General features: G+C 39.1%; 1 protein-coding gene across 1 annotated transcript; it reads left to right on the top strand.

Annotated features, from left to right (window-relative positions):
• Positions 1–18,705: 18,705 nt before the first annotated feature.
• On the top strand, positions 18,706–19,464 carry LOC137839229 (uncharacterized). Its single transcript, XM_068648352.2, has one exon. It carries the CDS (start codon positions 18,706–18,708, stop codon positions 19,462–19,464), a length of 759 nt encoding a protein of 252 aa, XP_068504453.2.
• Positions 19,465–20,977: the final 1,513 nt, after the last annotated feature.

Here is a 20,977-nt window from a genome sequence, read left to right as displayed (position 1 = left end):
ATTATTTTATTTTAATTATTCCATCATTTTGTAATTAGTAGAGTAATTGTTAGAATAATTTTTTATTTTTAAATAAAATAATTTTTATATATTATAACAATTTTCTAGATTTAAATAAAATATATTGTCATTTTCTCATATTTTACTGACGGTTGCTTCCAATTCGATTTTTTGGATATCATTATTGTTTTTCTCTATTTGTTCTTCTTTATTGTATCTCTTTTCTTTTTCAAATCTCTTTAACTCGCTCGTCTCCTTTGTTTCCTCTTGCCTCATCGATGATAATTTGCATCAATCTCGACAATATTCGCGTCCATAACCTGATCCAATCAGTAGAAATCCAAAAACATCGTTACATCGATCCAATGATTTTTGTCTACGTCTATATTTCTGCTAGTTATAATAATATATAATAATAATAATAACAATAATATAATAATAATAATCTTAATACACCAATAAAATTTTTCTTTTTAGGTGTTATGTTTAACGTTAAACCAAATTTAATGTGAGTGTCTCCTACCCAACTTTTACACTATCATCTTATCTTTGATTTTTTTTGGAAGCATCTTATGTGCTGGTAGTGTTTTTATACTAAACATGAGAAGTTTTTTTTAAAACTAAAAAAAAATTGTTAATGGTATTTTTAGAAAAATGATCTTACAACTAAAACTCATTTGAATGAGGCCTTAGTTATTTTTTTTTCTATTAGAAGATGAAATTATTAATTGTTTAAAAATGACATTTTAGGAAATATATTATTTATTAAAAATATTTTTGTATCCATATAATAACTACCTCTTTTTAGAAATTTTATTACAGCTTATAAAAGTATTATACGTTGTCACATACAAAATAATAAAATACCAAGTGCAAAATGTAAAAATAACTACTGTTTTTTTAATATGTTTTTACCGTTAGACGCAGTCTTTCAAAATGCGATGGTATTTTTGTAATTAAGTTCATTTACGAATGCGATTTTTTCTATAGCCGCATTCTTAAATCAAAACGCTTGATTTAAGAATGCGGCTATTTAATAGTCGCATTCTTAAATCATTTTTTAGCCTAATTCTGAAACGCGCCACTTACGCTTCATACTTTCTTCCTCTTCTTTCGTTATTCCTGCTCTTTTGTTCTTCTTTTCTTCTGCGAGCTGCATTGTCTTGTTTTCGTGCCATTGTAAGTTCGTTCGAGCTCTGCTTCTTCTTCTTGTTTTCGTGCCATTGTTAAGTTCGTTAGTTTCTCTTACTTTTTTTTTGTTTTCTTGCATTGGTCGATGTACTGTTTCATTGCCTTCGCGTTTCATTGCTCCCTCGCTCCGTCGATGCTGTCGTGTCCGCTGTCGTTGCCATTGTTGCCGCTTCTGTGCCACTCTAAACGTTGCCTTCATGCACAAAGTTGGCGTTTTAATTTTTTTTTGATTTTTTTAATGTTATGAATTTGTTTATTTTTTATTTATTATAATTTGTATTTTTTAAAATTTATATTATTTAGTATTTATTATAATTTTTATTTATTATTAATTTTTATTATGTTAGTCGTTAGTTTATAATAAAATTATCGTGTTGGTATTGGGTCTGAGAGTTTTCGACCCTCGACAATTGATACGTGTTGGTTTTGAGTTCGGGGGTGTTCGACCATCGAAAAATGTGTGAGATAGAACACTTATTAGAAACACTTGAATGACTATTACAGAATATAATGGATCGAAATTGGATTAATTTTGTTCGAATAAGTGATGAGTATGAAAGAGGAGTAGAAGAATTTATACTATTTGTGCAACGTAACGCGAATAATAGTTGTCATGATGGAGCAAAGATCAGGTATTCGTGCGTTAACTGTTTGAATGGAAGGAATACTGGATGTTAAGATAATGAGGGAGCACCTTCTTTGTGATAGGTTTCTTCGTCCTTATACAACTTGGACATGGCATGGTGAATTATTAAATTTACCACGTGTTTTCGTAACTGAAAAATATGTGGGGTCCACCATGGATGATGCAGTACATGATGATGTAGATAATGATCGATTGGAGAACATGATTTGTGATGTGGGAGCTGAGTCTTTTGCATAAGTGCATGGATATGGAAGTATGTCAAGCGATGCAGAGACTCCATTGTATCTTGGATCAACTAACTTCACACGGTTGTCGACAGTGCACTAGTACAAAAGTTTAAAACAATGACTCACTATTTAATGCGGTTTTAGGGTTAGACGTTGTCTTTCAAAACACAGTGGATTTTTGAAATTAACTTGATTTAAGAATGCGGCTATTACAAATAGTCGTCTTCTTAAATAATTTTTTACCCTAATTTTGAAGCGCGCCACTTACACTTTCATAGTTTCTTTCTTCTTGGCCCTTCACTTTTTCTCTCTGTTTCTGCTTTGGTGTTCCTATTTTCTAATGTGGGCTTCATTGTGTTCTTGTGCCATTGTAAGTTCGTTTCGATCAACTCTCTTTCTTCTTCACCAATGGTTTATACATTGTTTCATTTATTTGTTTGTTTTCTTGCATTGGTGAAGGGTTCTCTAACGCTTCTTTTTCTCTTGTGCTCTCATGCTTCCTCTCATCTTCTGCGACCCTTCATTGTCTTCTTCATGCCATTGAAGTACGTTTTGAACTCTCTTTCTTTTTCACCATTAGTTTATATATTTTTTTTGTTTCTCTTATTTGTTTGTTTTCTTGTATTGGCAAAGGTCACCATTGCTCTGTCGCTGTTGCCTCCGTCATTGTTGCCTTAGGGTTTATGGTTTAGGGTTTAGAGTTTTATTTCTTTTTAAAAAAAAATTAAATAAGAATGTGGCTATTTACCATAGCCGCATTTATAAATGGTATTTAAGAATGCGGTTAAATAACCGCCTTCTTATCTCTTGTATTTACAACTACGTGTACAACAAATGCGGCTATAAAGCCGCTGTCTTTTAATATTTTTGCACCAGTGGTGTTAAGATTGATGAATTTGAAGGCAATAAATGGATGGACTGATAAAAGCTTCACGAAATTGCATCAGTTGTTGAAGGATATGCTTCCAGAGGGAAACTCTACCTAATCGTAATTATGACGCTAAAAAGATTCTTTGTCCAATGGGTATGGAGTATAAAAAGATACATGCATGTCCTAATGACTGTATATTATACAGGAAAGATTTTGAATTGTTGAAAAGTTGTCCAAGGTGTGGGTTATCACGTTATAAGTTGAAACAAAAAGATGATGATACTAATTGTTTTTATCGGTTGACTTGATTGTCGGAAAACTTCTGCAGTCGAACTTGGACTCCGTCTGCCTCGTGGTGGAACTCGTGCTTTCCTTAATGTTTGGATGATGTTCCTGTTAAGACAGAGGGCACCTTAACGGCCGATCGCACTCCGACGATCAATTCAGTAAGGACTTACTAAATCAACAATAATTATCAGTGTAGTGTGTAAAAACAGTGTACCTTCACCTAGGGTTTCAACCCCTTTTTATAACCGCACATGCAACAATTGCACTTGAGATAAGCAAATCTTAATTGAAAATAAGCACATTATCTTATATCTCTAACAGAAAACCACCTGCCATGTGCACCAATGACCTTTAGGTGCTAAATTGCAAGACACATTCTGTTATACATACACCTCCCTATGGCCGAGCTGACTTCTACCCTACCCGAGAACCGAGTAGTAACTGGTCCAAGACCGAGGACCGAGCTCCTGCCCAATACACAAGCCCCCTAGTCTCAAGCTAAACTTGTTTCAGTGAAGAGACTAAGTGATGGAAGAGGCCCAAGCACAAGACCAAGTACAAGCACAACAACAAATAGAAGATCAGGGCCAATTACTAAAGCTATGGCAAAGAAGGTTCAAGAGGACTGGAATACAACTACTGATGGCATAGAAACCTCCTAATATATGTTCAAAGATGCCATAACTTAGTGTAGAGTAGAATTTATTTTCTTGTCAAAATTAGATTAAGAATTTTATTTGTAATTTTTTCTTAGAATTAATTTTGGCATCTAAAACACCAACCTAAGTTAATTTAGGGTTTCTAAAACCTCTAAATCAACCAAGGCCGGTTTGGAAAGCCCATAGAGGGGGTGAGCGTGTAACACCAGTCACACCCCTCCCATGTGCCCAATTAGATGCCACTTTTGGATGGAAATTCATTTGAATTTCCCTTCACTTTCTTTTGAATTTTCAGCCCTCAAATTGCTATATAATGAGGTTCTTGGCTAATGTATTTTCAAGATTAATCAATGAGTGAATTGTTGCCAAATTTGTGTCAATTACACTCTTGTCTCCTACCCTCCCTAGGATAAATGTTTGATCTTCAATTTTCCACTAGACCAAGTGATTAGGCCTCACCTATCACTCTCCATACCTATCCTTCACCTTTAAGGAATCTACAAGCTCTAAGTGAGCTTCTTGTCCGCTACAATCCATGAAGCTTTCGTCAATCCACCAAAGAAATCTCAACGGATGAAGGCACTCTTCCATCACTAAGTTGCTTTGCACCTGTTCAATGGCTCAAACCTCAACGGTGGCGAGTTGAGACTTGAGAGTCGCCATGTACCTGTTCGAAGGCTCGAACCACAACGGTGGCGAGCTGCGATCAGGGGTGCCCATGTCCAAATTGTCTCTAAGCCAAGGGTCAGCGCACCTGAGCCGCAATGTACTTGCACGATTCCAGACTTGGAGTGTTCCCAAAGGGAAAATATCTTTGCTCATTCGAACACACAAGGCACTTTCGTGGATATCTTTCCAGCCAAGTCGCCATCCTGAGTCGCAATGTCCCTATTAGAGGAATGGTTCCAATGGCTTGACTTTCCGCCGATAGGCTTCATCGTCCAACACTTCTATGACCCTGCATGGTGTAAAAGTTTGATGTTGTATTGTCCTTTACCTTCGAGCTACGGTAGGACATAATCATTTGTCACTCTCGACACACGAGTTCTGGAAAATTTGTTAAAGTTGATCTCTGTTGCATATTGTAGATCGTGAACTAGTACACCAGGTAAGTTCCAGGAAAGAGAGGTGGGTCACCAATGGACGCGCTTAAATACCAAGTCTTTCCTCGGTAGAGCCTTCCTAGACATGTAATCTTACACTACTACGCTCTATATCCAGTTACAAGAATAACTTCTCTACTCAGAGAGATCATGATCATGATAACAATATCACAACATGTTTAAGTGATGATTAATCATTCACGTCATCTTCAGAGTAACAAGATAATAGATTTACATCCGTTATTTCCATAATAATATGAAAACAATAATAATTATATCTTTGATCTTCAGACTAATATCACAACATACTCAAAAGATAATAATCATTTATCTTTGGAATAACATCACAACAGATAAAATATCTCTTTACTTTTTATCCTCAGAATAATGTCGTAACAGATAAAATATTTCTTTATCTTTTAACTTCAGAATAATATCACAACAAACAAAATATTCCTTTATATTTTATCTTCAGAATAATATCACAACAGATAAAATATTTCTTTACCTTTTATCTTCATAATAATATCACCTCAAATAAAATATAATATCACAACATATAAAATATTCCTTCATCTTCTATCTTCAGAATAATATCGCAACAGATAAAATATTTCTTTATCTTCTATCTTCAGAATAATATCGCAACAGATAAAATATTCCTTTATCTTTGTTACCTTTTCTAGGCTGACCAACATTTGAGCCGAGCTCATGACTTACCTCTCGTGCCCAAACACCGGGATGACCTCCCCTAAACACTTGGGTCGAGATGACGAGCTCTCCTGGATGGTACACATGCTCCTTGTCTTACCTGCCACTAGGTAATCATTTACTCACGGGGCGCCTATACTCGAGTGGTCGTACTGACACCGAGCTAGGTTGACTTACCTGTGTTGTGCTTAAGCAAATCAACAAACAAATCAATCCCACAGAGCGTCTATGCTCGCACTTATACCGAGCTAGGCTCGCACTTATACCGAGCTAGGCTCGCACTTATACCGACCTTGCCTAGTAGTCCTCATATCACCTGATAGCTTTGATCACGATTGTGGGTGGGACCTAGTTTTATTGGGCGCCAAATGTTCTTGTCGGTTGACTTGGTTGTCGGTAAACTTCTGCAGGCGAACTTGGACTCCGTCTGCCTTGTGGTGGAACTCGTTCTTTCCTTAATGTTTGGATGTTGTTCCTGTTAAGACAGAGGGCGCCCTAACGGGCGATCGCCCTCCGACGATCAAATTAGTAAGGGCTCACAAAAGCAACAATAATTATTAGTGTAATGTGTAAAAACATCGTACCTTCACCTAGGGTTTCAGCCTCTTTTTATAACTGCGCATGCAACAATTGCACTTGAGATAAGCAAATCTTAACTGAAAATAAGCACATTATCTTATATCTCTAACAGAAAACCACATGCCACATGCACCAATGACCTTTAGGTGCTAAACCGCAAGCCACATTGGCTAGCCACTCGGGGTACTGAATTACCCTAAAGTGGCCAGCCTTCAATAGCTTCTTTGTCTCTTCTCGTACGAACAAACGCCTTTCTTCGTTGAATTTTCGCCTTCTCTGGCGGACAGGTCGGACCTGGGGGTCCAGGGTGAGACGATGACACAGGAAGTCAGGGTCTATACCGGGCATGTAAGAGGCAGACCATGCGAAAGCGTCAAGGTGTCGTGCTATGACCTCAACAACCTGATCCTGCGACTCTTGGCTCAAGGACCACCCAAGTTTGAACGTCTTCCCACCGATCTCTCTTTCCACCACGTCTCCTGCGGGCTCGGGTCGGTTCTCCCGGGCGATCTCCACGCGGAATACCCCGTCTTCTCTTGGGGGTCTGGTAGTGACAACAAACACTCCTCTCTTCGTTTTGAGGTTGTTTTCATAGCATCTCTTCGCCTCCTTTTGGTCAGATCTAATGGTGATCACCACACCCTCAAGGGAAGGCAACTTTATCTTCATATGCCTCGTGGAGGCGATTGCTCCTATCCTGTTTAAAGCTGGCCTACCTAACAATATATTGTAGGCTGAGGGAGCATTAACAGCACAATACCTGATGTTGGTAGTGCGTGAGGTCGTGCCATCCGTGAACGTCGTCCTCAACTCGATGTGTCCACGAACCTCCACCTGGTCCCCTGCAAAACCATACAAACATCCGGTGTAGGGCCTTAACCGGTTCGTGGACAGTTGTAACTGGTTGAAGGTCATCAAGAACATCACGTCGGCTGAACTTCCTTGGTCCACGAGGACGCGGTGCACATTCCTTCCTGCTGTGACTACTGAAATCACCATCGGGTCATTGTCATGGGGTATGATATCTTGGAGGTCGGCCCTGGTGAAAACGAGGTCAACATCGGGGGTTTGGTCTACCTGTTGTACCTCTACCGTCATTACGCCTCATGCGTATTTCTTTCGCTGGGAGGCGGTGCACCCTCCCCCTAAGAATCCTCCAAAGATGGTGTTTACTTCCCCATGGATAGGCACCTCGTGCCCTTGATCTGTCCTTGCAACTACCAATGCCTGATCATTCTACAGCTCTTGAAGGTAATCTTGACAAAGGCATGCACTATCATGGCCTCATCAATAGGTTTCAATCTTACCACTTGGACCCCAAACTTGTTCAGGTAGTCCTTTACGGACTCCTCCTGTTACTGTTTGACGTCGAAAACATCATAGGAAAGCCGGGTGGGGGCCTGTTAACAAGGTACTGCTCCCTGAACAGTGTTGCAAACTAGTGAAAGGTGGTGATGTGTCTGTCAGGAAGGCTAACAAACCATTCCAACGCCGCGCCTGACAGCGTGCTCATAAGCATCTTGCAATACACAACGCCAGACCCTCTTGTAAGCATCATTTGGGTGTGGAACGCCGTGAGATGGGCCTCTGGGTCCTCTACTCCTGTGAAGGAGACTTTCAGGCCCAGAGACGTTGTTGGTAACGCCGTATTCATGATCGCTCGTGAGAACGGCATGGGACGTGCCCTAAGAGGTACAAACGGGGCACGTTCGTCCGTTGCGCGCTTCCCTACTTGTTGTAAATCCCTGCGCAGTTCTTCATTGGCTCTGCGTTGTCCGCTCGTGATGCCGCTACCTTTGCTTGGAGGGCATGCCTCGTGTCCAAGATTTGCTGCGTGGTAATGTTGTCCCCTCCAAGGGGCACAATTCCTGCAGATCCAGCGGTTCCTTGCCTCGTACTCCTCATATTGGTAGTAAAGACTCTTAACCTTGTCGTTGCGAGTGGGACCTTTCTTTAACAGGCCCCACGGTGGGCGCCAAATCTTCCTGCCGGTTGACTCCAATAGCTTCTTTGGCCCTTCGATCTTGCCTGAGAATTTTGCCTTCTTGATCAAGAAACTTCTCACCTGCAAAGACAAAGGGGCGCCCTAGCGGCCGTTTGCACTCCGACGCTCAAGTAAGTATTAGGGCAAAGAAACACCAAGTGTGTATATTAGCTTCAGTCTTAGAAACTGCGTATCTTGTTAGGGTTCTTGGCACCCTTTATATAGGCTGAAACTAGGGTTTACCTTTGTGTTGTTACCCTCATCTAGGGTTCCTTGGAAAATGTCCATGCGCCGCTATTTAGGTAATTTTAGCGTATTTGGCACATGGAACCTTCCTTAATTGGAGTGCAATGAATAACATAGTGGCCGTTTGGGTACCAATTTGTGCTCCTATTCTCTTGCGCCATCTGCTTTGTGGGTGCCCTAATTATTCACGTGTCATGCATGTAGCCTTTCTGGAAACCCTAATCCTAATAGGCTTTAACGCCTCCCAGGATTATCCTCACGTGCTGGGCCTTCATGTGTCATACACACCACGTGCATGGATCCCTCGTGAGTTAGGCTTTCCACATATCTCATGTCTTTAACTTGTCAACTTATCATAACTCTTAGGCCCACCTTTCATGGCCTTCTACAAAGTCTAGAAGACCGATGTCCGACCTTCTCCCTCCATTGTGAGGTCCGATATCAATCTCCAACATCGGCTTAGGAAACCAATGTCCAAAGATTAACCTAATCCCCTAATAAGTGCGTCTGGGGTCCACCTCGTGGCCCCCTTCCGTTACCAAGCATCGGTGCTCGATGTTTGAGGTCAGCCTCTGGGTCGATGACCGAGGACTGGTCGGGACAATATACATGACATATTTGTTTGAATATGTAGCTGGGGATCAGGAGCTCAATATAAATATAATTCAATTTTTTATGATGTAAGTATCTTTACCTATATTTCAATTTACTTTATGTTAAATTATTATTGATTATGCTTTAACTAATAACTTGTAGGTTTTTGAATGGAGTCTGTCTCACTGAGGGGAAGGAAAATGTGTATGGATTCTTAGATCTTGCATATACTAATCCCACTGGAAAAAAGGTAAATGAAACCCAATCTTACATCACTAACACCCTAGAAAAAGAGGGAAAAGAATTTTTTTTTATGCCCTTATATTCATGAGTAAGTTTAATTATAAGTCATCAATTATTACTATTTCATGTTTTAAATATTTACTAACTCTTTTCATGGATGGTATAGGGGTCATTGACAGTTACTTGTCTTATCAATGGTTGAAAAGACTACTGTGTGGTTTTGTTCCCTACACAAGAAGCCATCCACACATTTGAAGAATATCATTGATAGGTAAGTATACTATAAACTTAACTTTGTATGTTAATAATTAAGCATCTACTAACACGGTTTTTGGTATTAATCAGTTCATGATGTGGATATAACATTCTAAAAGGTCGATCAAATTCAAATTTTCAAAATCTGAAGTGGATAAAACTAAAGGTTTGTAATTTTTGTCTTTCTCTTTTCATTGTTTATCTATATTAACTTTTACTTTTTATTGAATTATAGTGTAATAAACAACCAAAAGCTATGAGTGTGGATATTACATTATGCAATGGATGGTTACGATTGTAAGACTAGGCCTTAAAAGTGATTGGCATGAGGTAACATGATGGTAAATTATTTTTATAATTCTTTAACATATATGTATCTTAAAACTAATTTATGTGAACCTTATTTTGTAATATAGTACTTCACGAATGAGCAACCAATGTCTTCGGAAGCCTTAGCATATGTGAGCAATTTAATTGGGAATTAGCATTAAACATATTGCACTTAAAAAAACAACAATTTACGAATGCAGTTATTTATCATAGTCGCATTTATAAATCCAACGCAAGATTCATTAATGCGGCTCTTTACCACAACCGCATTCGTAAATGAGATTTATAAATGCCGCTATGGTAATAGCCACATTCATAAATGCATTACTAGTCCCGGTATAAAATCATTCAGAAGCATATAGGAATGTGGTTATTTACCATAGTTGCATTTATAAATTTCATTTACAAGTGCGTCTAAATAGCCGCATTCATATCTCTTCGATTTAAGACTACGCGTACAACAAATTCGACTATATAGCCGTTGTTGTAAATATAAAATTGCCACCATTATAAACCCTTTCTGCATCGGTAAACTCATCGATGATTCATGATGAAATGAAATCTGGAATTGTTTTACCATATCAATGCGCAAAATATTTTCTCTAAAATAGTAAACATGAAGATTTTTATTTTCAATGAACATAGATAAATATTCTTAAGAATTTTATAATTAATCAAACATATTTATGATTCCAAAAAAATAATGATGTGAGATCATGAAAAAAAAATCATTATATCAAATACATACTAAGGAACATTTGGTATAACAAAAGTCTTTCTAAATTTAAATATGGTTTCCGAAAATCATAAAATATTCATAATTTTTTAAAAATTACTAAATATAATTTTTGGTGATAATTATTTTGAAAATGTTTAAATGAGTTTTATGATAATAAAAAGGTAATTTGCTATTTTTACCAATTTTTTTTATTTTATTAAATGATCTAATAAAACTAATATATTACTTTTGTTCCAGTAATAACTTCATAAAATTATATTCTAGCCTTACTATAGAAACCGATTATGTGTAAAACATTAAAAATAGAAGAAAACGTTCTCAAAGAAAACACTATTATCTACATGTTGTTGTTTTTATTTTAAACACATTTGGAAAACAGTGCTATATTTTTTAATACTGAATAAAAAAGATAAATAGTAAACTTATATTTTAATAATAACTATGAATGGTTTTATATTTATAAAATTATGTTATTTTAGTTTTGAATTTTATTCTTTGAATCTTTTATTGATTGAAATAAGATATTTTATTGATGGAATGACAATTTAGTTTTTTTCTTCTACTAAAAATATTTCACTATATACAATTGGTATTCTATAATAACTTAATCACTCTATTAACTGATTTTTTTATTTCAATCTTTTATAATAAGTTATTATACTTACAGGTATTCAATATATATATGCAAAAATATGTATAATAATATAAAAAGATATAATTTAATCAAATAAGATTAAACGGTATAACTTAGTTGATTGAAAGATAAATAATCAATCATATACTTTATGTATTTTAAATATTTTTTTAATACTCTAGTCCAATTTTAAAAATATCTATAAATACCTATCAATCACATGTATTAGTTACTCAATTTTCACACCTTTTTATATATTTATAATAATTATTTATGTAGTATGATTTGAACGTTAGAGAATCTTCTTTCAATAATTTTGACAAATTCATAGATCATATTTCATAATCATTATTTGACTTGTAAGAAAAAATGACAACAATCATGCTTACATAAAATTAAGGAAAATAGTTAAAAAGATTTAAAGATAAATAATAAATTACTCTTGATAATCTATAAAGAAATAAAGATTTTTTTTTCCTTCTCGGCAAACATGCTGAATGAAATTGAGAATGAAATTGAGGAAATTTGTTGTTTTCCTCATTAATCATGTTGAACCTTTAAATATGTTGTAACTAAAATAAGATAGTAACTCAAAGTACCAAAAATAATATTTGTAATAAATCCTTAAATATTATATAAACTATTTTCATAAAATAAGTTGATCCCAACATTAATAAATATAATTGTACTTATTTGTAATGAAACAAATCCTAAACAGAGAAACAAAGGAAGTAAATGAGTTATAACATGTGAATTATGGTTCCTTTCCACTGAAACAGAATCTGAAATAAGTTAATGGAAATTACTGGATAAGGTTTAATTATGTGATTGGATTGCCAAGAAGAAGAGGAGTTCCAGGATGAAATTAGCATGAAAATAACTTAAGAAATAAATGCGAGCTCCTTAGTTGGTCAACTTGATATACACTGAGACAAACTCCTTCGCTAGCTCGTTAATCAAATCGATCCTCTACGTGTCTACGAAGAAGTATGAAACTTGCAAGTTTGAGAACAAGTTGTTCATTTTCTCGATATCAACCGTTATCACGTCTAGCATGTTGTTGGCGCTCGCCACATCAGTCAGGACCGATATGTAGTAGTTGGAGGAATTCTGAGGGATATTATAAGGACTTCATAGGGTTGAGGTTTACACCCACTTACATACAATGAAAGACTCTAATCTTTAGTCGATGTGGGATCTCTAACATTTTTTTTATTCTAATAATTTCGAAAACAAATTACATTATTTTAGAGAAAAAAAAATGTACTAGATTACACTCTGAAAGATAATTTCGAATACGGTAGTACCTTATGAATTAGGTAATCTGTTACATGTTTTTTCAAATTTCAATGTTGCAGATTATATGATTCAGTATGAAATTTGATAATTCAAAATACCTTCAATAAGTTATCATTATTCTTATTCCATTATGGATTTCGTACATTTTTAATTTAATTGGTAAGTTACGAAATTCAGTAATTTTATTTTCAATTGTGTAACACAAAACTCATTCCAGAATTTGAATTAACATTTTGACTTATACGATCCATAATACATATTTATATTACGATTATATAATCCAGAAATCCAAATTTAAAAATGAGTTCCATTTTTTCACAATCCAAAATATAATTTCTAAAATCTTTAACTTATGGATTCTATTATTCATATATGTGTCACATTATCCAATCCAGAACATTAAAAATCCAAGGCACCTATGCAATGCAAACATGGGTAAGAAATTTAAAAACTAACCAAAGATGCCACCACCACCAATTGCCACCACCACCACCTTCAGTCCAGACACTCTCCTCACTCACCAACCTATCGTAAAACAATGTCAATGCCTTTAATTTTTAACTTTTTTACTGAAGGGCAATTTTAGAATTTTGAATTTAATGTAGGTGCCTAAAGAAGTCATGGGGATGCAGGAAGAAGCAGCCCTACATGAAACAAATTTGAGAACTCATGGGCTGGATTTTTATAATTGGGCCATTAAAATTGATTGGAGAAATTTAGAGTTTCATTCTTGTACCTCATTTATTTTTATCAGTTATTACTTATTTCAATTTTTCAAAGATAGTTGATTATTATACTACTTTTAGTATTACTTCTTTTATAATTCAAATTAAAAAATATTTAACATTATAAGTTAAAGTAACTGATGTTTCATTAAGAAATTCAATATAACATTAGTTTAAATTCAAAAATAAAATAAATTAGTTAATTAAATTTGATTAGTTTTTATTATATCAACTCATTTAAATAAAATGATTTTTAAAATAATAAATATATACTTTTGAAAAATAAATATAAGAACTAAAAATTTCAATAAAATTTAATTATTTTATAAATCTAAAATTATAATTACATAACAATATATATATATATATATATATATATATTTTAAAAAACACAAAATTCATTATATAATAAAACTTAGATAATTATATCATTTTACATTTAATAACTAGTTTATTACTTAGTTTTATCAAACACTCTTAATTCATACTTATAAATCTTAAGCTAATTTGGTCAAACAAACCCATAATCTACAAGCTAACTAATTTACTTTATTTATTTATTATTATCTCTTGTATTTTCAATAAATCTTCTTATTATCCTTGATTTTTTACTTATTATCATTTATTTTCAATTTCACATAGAAAATTAAATACAATATAATTTTTAGTATTAATAAAAAAAATTCAAAATTTGAAAATAAATAAAAGTTAAAGTTAATTAATACTCGTTAAATTAAGTAGTTTAAATAAAATTATCGGTCTAATTAAAAAACGACATGCAACATTTAAAAATTAAATAGTAATAATAAATTTTTTAATAAGATTTTAATTAGTTTTAGAAAAATTTAATTATAACTATATAATAATTGTACCCACTAGACCTCGGCCATCGATTCCAGTGACTGACCTCAGACATCGCACACCAGTGTCTGATAGTAAAGATGAACCATGTAAGGTGGACCCTAGATACACATATCAGGGTGTTGGTCAGACTTCGGACATCGGTACCATAGACCTCGACATTGGAGATCGACATCAGACCTCGCCAGAAGAGGGAGAGATCGGACGTCGACAGTCTGAACAGTTATATTGGGCCACGTAAGGTGGGTCCCAGAATTACACAGTTATCAGTTGAAAACATCAGATATGAGGGAAACCTAAGTCACGAGGGATCCATGCAAGTGGTGTGTATAGCGCATTCAGGCGCGACACGAGTAAACAATCCTTGGAGGCACTAAGGTCCATTAGGGTTAAGGTTTCTGAAGGAAGCGACATGCATGGCACGTGAATACTTAAGGCACCCGCAAAACAGATGGCCCTAGAGACTTGGTGCACAAGTTGGTACCCAGGCGACCATTCTGTTAGTCGTTGCACTCCAGTTAAGGGAAGTTCCATGTGCCAGATTACGCCAAGATTATGTAATAGCGGCGCAGGGACATTCTCCAAGGAACCCTAGACATGGGTAAGGGAACAAAGATAAACCCTAGTTTCAACCTATATAAAGAGTGCTAAGAACCCTAACAAGGTACACAGTTTCTAGGACTGAAACTACTTTATACACTTAGTGTTTCTTTGCCCTTATACTGACTTGAGCGTCAGAGTGCAAACGACCGTCAAGGCGCCCTTTGTCTTTGCAAGTGAGAGATTCTTCGATCAAAGAAGTACGATTCTCAAGCGGAGATAGGAGGGCCAAAGGCTGTCGTTCGAGTCAACCGGCAAAGCGAGTCAACCGGCGAGAACAGTTGGCGCCCACCGTGGGGCCCGATAAAACAAGGTCCCACTCGCAATCGTGTTAAGAGTTTTTACCAACGATATGAGGAGTACGAGGCAAGGATCTGTTGTGGCTTCAGGTGTCGTGCCCCCTGGAGGGGACAACGTCACCATGCAACAACTCATGGAGACATGCTCGCCCTCCAGGAGGCGGTAGCGACATCTAGGGTTGAAATAGCCACGTCACAAGCAGACAATGAAGAACTGCGCAGAACCAATGAGGAACTGCGCAAAGATTTGCAACAAGCAGAGGAGCGTGCGGTGGATGAGCGTGCTCCACCCATACCACTCAGGGCACGTCCCATGCCGTTCTCTTAGGCGATTATGGATACTGCGTTGCAAACCACGTCTCTAGGCCCGAAAGTCACCTTCACAAGTGTAGAGGACCCAGAGGCTCACCTCACGGCGTTCCACACCCAGATGATGCTCACAGAGGGATCTGACGCTGTGTACTGCAAGTTGTTGATGAGCACGTTGGCAGGCGCGGCGTTGGAGTGGTTCGTTAGTCTCCCTGACGGACACATCACTACCTTCGACCAGTTCGCGACGTTGTTCAGAGAACAGTACCTCGTTAACAGGGCCCTCACTCGAATCTCTTATGATGTCTTTGACATTAAAAAGTACCAAAGAGAGTCCTTAAAGGAGTTCTTGAACAGGTTTGAAGTCCAGGTAGTGCGATTGAAACCCACAGATGAGGCCATGATGGTGCACGCCTTCATCAAGGGAATGCTGCCAGGACCCTTCAGTGAATCACTGCTCAGGTTCTACCCAAAAACGTTCAGCGAGATCAAGCGTCGGACTTTGGCGCACATCGCTGCGGACGATCGAGTCACAAAGAAATGTGGTCTCATCGTTCCTATTCGAGCTCGAGCAGCAGGTCGACCTCAGCCCATGAGGGTACATGAGGCGACCACAGAGAAGAAGGGCGCGGGAAAGCAGCAACCCTACGAGATGCCCTAGACTGGAGCACACACGTGGAGGGACCCACCCCCAAAACATAATTTTCGTGTGGAGCTCAAGGAGCTAATCACTATTCCTAACATAGCGGCGAGATTGAAGATTCCCCCCAAGACAGACACAAAGATGAGGCCCAACAAGAACGCTTGATGTGAATTTCACCAAGCATATGGCCACCCCATACGCAACTACTTGGCACTGGCGCACCAATTGGACGAGTTAGTATAAAGCGACTTCTTGAAGGACTACCTCAGGAGCCGCAGGAAGATCAGGCGTTGGTGGCCGCAGGGGTAGATCAGGGGCACGAGGTGCCTGTTCATGGTGAAATCAACACCATCTCTAGAGGATTCTCAAGAGGAAGATGCACCGCCTCCCAGCGGAAGAAGTATGCGCGAAAGGTGATGGCAATAGAGGTGCAGAAGGCAGATAATACTCTCGATGTCGACTTTGTCTTCACCAAAGCCGACCGCCAGGACGTAGTCCCACACGACAACGATCCAATGGTAATTTCGGTAGTAACAACAGGGAGAAGGGTGCATCACGTCCTTGTGGACCAGGGTTGTTCGGCCGATGTGATGTTCTGGTCGACCTTCAACAAGTTACAGTTGTCTCCAGAACAGTTGAGGCCCTATACCGGTTGCTTGTACAGTTTCGCTAGAGACCAGGTGGAGGTGCGTGGGCACATAGAGTTGAGAACAACCTTCACCGATGGCACAACCTCACGTACTATGAACATCGGGTACCTCTTCGTTAACGCTCCATCAACCTATAGAATACTTTTGGGCAGGCCTGCTTTAAACAAGATTGGAGCGGTGGCCTCTACGAGGCACATGAAGATGAAGCTTCCTTCCCTTGAGGGTACAGTGATCACCATCAAGTCTAATAAAAAAAAGGCTAAGAAGTGTTACGAGAATAGCCTCAAGACAAAGAGAGGAGTGTTCGCTGTTACCACTTAGCCTCCCAAGGAAGAAGGGGTCACTCGTGCAGAGATCGTTTGGGAGAGATGACCCGAACCTGCTGAAGAAGTGCTGGAGAGGGGGATCAGTGGGAAGATGTTCAAGCTTGGCAAATCCTTAGGTCAAGAGACACATGATCAGATTGCTGAAGTCATAGCACAACACCTTGATGCTTTTGCATGGTCTGTCTCTGACATGCCTGACATAGACCCTAACTTCCTGTGTCATCGTCTCACCATGGACCCCCAGGTCTGACCTGTTCACCAGAGAAGATGAAAGTTCAACAAGGAGAGGCGCCAGGTCGTCCGCGAAGAAACAGAGAAGTTGTTGAAGGCTGGCCACAACAAGGAGATTCAGTACCCTGAGTGGCTGGCGAACGTGGTGCTAGTGAAGAAGGCCAGTGGGAAATGGAGGATGTGTGTCGACTTCACAGACCTCAACAAGGCCGGTCCGAAGGACTCCTACCCGCTGCCCAGCATTGACGCTTTGGTGGACAGCGTGTCCGGTTGCAGACTGCTCAGCTTCCTGGATGCCTTTTCTGGTTACAACCAGATCATGATGCACCCCAGGGACGAGTGCAAGACAGCGTTCATGACAAAGTTGTCTTGTTACTATTATAAGGTGATGCCCTTTGGGCTTAAAAATGCAGGGGCAACGTACCAAAGGCTGATGGACAGAGTTTCAGCGCCCATGTTAGGGCGGAATGTCCAAACCTATGTGGATGACATGGTGGTCACCTCCCAGCAGAGGGAGCAACACGTAGTAGACTTGGAGGAGCTATTCACCATGATAGCCAAGTACAGGTTAAAGCTGAACCCAGAGAAGTGCGTGTTCAGAGTAGAAGCAGGCAAGTTCTTGGGTTTCCTACTCACTGAACGTGGGATAGAGGCGAATCCTGAGAAGTGCGCTGCGATAATAGTAATGAGGAGCCCGATCTCAGTTAAGGAGGTGCATCAATTGACAGGGCGCATGGCCGCTCTGTCCAAATTCGTATCGGTAAGGGGAGATAAGGGGCATCCTTATTTCCAGTACCTGAAGAGAAACAACAGATTCGTATGGACTTGAGAGTGCGAAGAGGCGTTCCTAAAACTGAAGGACTACCTGGATAGTCCACCAGTGTTGTGCAAGCCACAACTAGGTACTCCACTTCGTCTATACTTCGCGGTTACAGAAAATGCGATCAGTTCGGTTCTGCTGCAAGAGCAGGACCAGGTGTAGAAGCCGATCTACTTTATGAGCAAAGTGTTGTAGGGGCTAGAGGTGAGATACCAGGCCATAGAGAAAGCGGCTCTAGCAGTAGTGTTCTCAGCGCGAAGACTTCGCCACTACTTTCAGAGCTTTACCGTAATAGTGATGACAAACCTTCCAATTCGCAAGGTCTTACAGATGTCAGATGTGGCAGGCAAAATGGTGTGATAGGCGGTAGAGCTATCAGAGTTCGATGTGCAGTATGAGCCTAGAGGCCCCATTAAAGCCCAGGTTTATGCTGACTTCGTGGTAGAGCTCTCTTCGGTAGCCACGCACCAAGAAGGAGCAGGTTTCGGATGGGTTCTCTCTGTAGATGGTTCCTCCAACCAACAAGGTAGTGGGGCTGGAGTGATCTTGGAAGAGCCAGATGGGTTGCTAATTGAGCAGGCAATGCGGTTCGCTTTCAAGGCCAGTAACAACTAGGCAGAGTATGAGGCCCTTATCGCTGGAATGCTGCTAGCAAAAGAGATTGGTGTGAAAGGTGTGCTGGCGAAGAGTGACTCCTTGTTAGTCACAGGACAGGTCATGGGGGAATATCAGGCTAAAGACCCTCAGATGGCCACATATCTAAAGTACGTCCAAGCTTTGAGGGAGACGTTTGAGGTGTTCGAGTTAGTCCACGTAGCCAGAGAACAAAATGCCCGAGCAGACTTGCTTGCCAAGCTCACCATTTCGGGTAAGGGGGGCAGACAGAGGACAGTTATTCAGGAGACCCTGAGGAAACCTCAAACTACCACAAACAATATGCAAGAAGTCCAGCAGATCAGCACATCGGAAGTGATGAGGAGGAGTCATCGGTCGTTAACGCAGGAGACGTTAAAAACGCACAGAATAAGCGCGTACCCAGTTGCTGGGGAAAGGTCGTTGCAGGTTTACCAAGTCGAAACAGGAGAAACCTGGATGACACCCTACCAACGATATTTGGCTGATGAGATACTCCCGCTAGAGCCTACAGAGGCTAGGAAAATCAAGAAAAATTCGAGCAAGTACACCTTGATCGATGGAAAGTTATTCAGGCATGGGTTCACCCACCTTATCCTGGTGTGTGTAAGTGGTGAGAGATTCACGCGCATTATGGCAGAGATGCATGAAGGGATATGTGGTAGCCACATCGGTGGCCAATCTCTCTCATCAAAGGCCATTCGTGCAGGATATTACTGGCCGACCATGAGGGAAGACTGCACGGGGTATGCACAGCGGTGCAAGTAGTGCCAGCAACATGTTGACTGGCACAAGGCGCCTCTAGAGGACCTGAGGTCAATCTATAGCCCATGGCCATTTCATACTTGGGGGATCGACATTTTGGGGCCTTTTCCTTTAGCAGTGCGGTAGATGAAGTACCTCATGGTTGCCATAGAATACTTCACAAAGTGGATAGAGGTTGAGCCAGTAGTGATGGCATTTCATGTGTTCTTCTTGAATCAAAGTAGTGAAAGTGATGCGGAAGCAATGGGTGAGTGAAACAAAGCCCTCCTAGGAGTTGTGTTGGCTTTGAAGGTGCATGATGAGTATGGGTTTGAGAGGTTCGGCCAGCTCAAGGGAGAAAGGTGAAAGGATTGAAGTTTATAGCCTAGATTTCTAGGAGAAGTAAAGCTAGTGCACAAAATTGGCAGCATAACAATACTCAATTAAACTTGTCAAATACAATGAGATAGCCTTCCTATTTATAGGCCATCTTGGACGTAAAAGGTAAGCTACTTTCTAATGAAAAGAAAACAAAAATTAAATGTAAAACCTAAGCCATGTGCCATGTGCAATGACCGGCCACACAAACCTAGTTTCTAGAATGTTTCCTTCACAAAGTGCTTTCTACACTATCCTATCTACTAAGTACCCCTAATGGGCCTTTATGCAACAAAGCCTTCTCTTCCCAAACCGTAGCTTGGCTCATGTGTGTGTGAAGCTAGACGGTCTAGGACTCTTCATAGATGCTCCTTATGTAGCCATGGCTAGACGCTCCCTTGTGAAGCTAGACGCTCCATTTGGAAGACTAGACGCTCCTTTGAGAGGCTAGACGCTCCTTTGTGAAGCTAGACGGTCTTAGTCTTTTGGCTTTCATAGTGTGGTGAGCTTGGGCCCTCTTCCATCATCCCCTCCCTCTTGAAAAGGATTTGTCCTCAAATCCAATGCTTTTGCTTAGGGAAATGGTTGTGGCTGGATGGTGTCCATCATCTCCTCCTTCTTTTGAGAAGATCTATCCTCAGATCTTCAGGCTTGATCTCGGATAGCAGCATCTTGTTTCTTCAAAGCTTGTCCTCCTGGATCAAACGTCCACCTATAGAAATAATCAAATAAAGCATAGGTGTTAGTTTGCAAATTAATTTTACTAGGTTGCCATTGTTGTTTGTCTTTTGGTATTGGCAACCTTGGACAAGATTTCTCTTTTAAGGGTTGTGTGTGGCCTCTAATCATCTTTTGTATTTTAAAATGGTCATTTGTGGTTACCTTCTCTTGAGGCATAAATCCTATAGGAGATGGTAACAACTTAAAAGAAGAAAGATGATTGAGCACACACATAACTTTAAAAGTAGAAGTAGTTTTGTGAACTACTTGATGGTATGTTTGCTCATTTCTAAAATTGTGTGTGCACTTCATGATTATTCTAGGCATAATAGAAAGAGCTATATTTTCAAAAATATTTTGACCATGCGTTTGAGGATGATAAGCATTTAAAGTGTGCAACTTAGTTGCAAGTTTTCCAAAGGAAATCCTCAAATCATGG

The sequence above is a fragment of the Phaseolus vulgaris genome, chromosome 3 (assembly GCF_051622355.1).
Source record: "Phaseolus vulgaris cultivar YP4 chromosome 3, ASM5162235v1, whole genome shotgun sequence".
In the NCBI taxonomy this organism is placed as follows: Eukaryota; Viridiplantae; Streptophyta; class Magnoliopsida; order Fabales; family Fabaceae; genus Phaseolus; species Phaseolus vulgaris.
Note: the sequence above shows the minus strand (reverse complement) of the source record. Positions and strands in the feature narration are given on the sequence as shown.

Excerpts from the sequence above, each read along its gene's own strand:
- LOC137839229 (XM_068648352.2), top strand. The coding sequence starts at position 18,706 with ATGCTGCTAGCAAAAGAGATTGGTGTGAAAGGTGTGCTGGCGAAGAGT.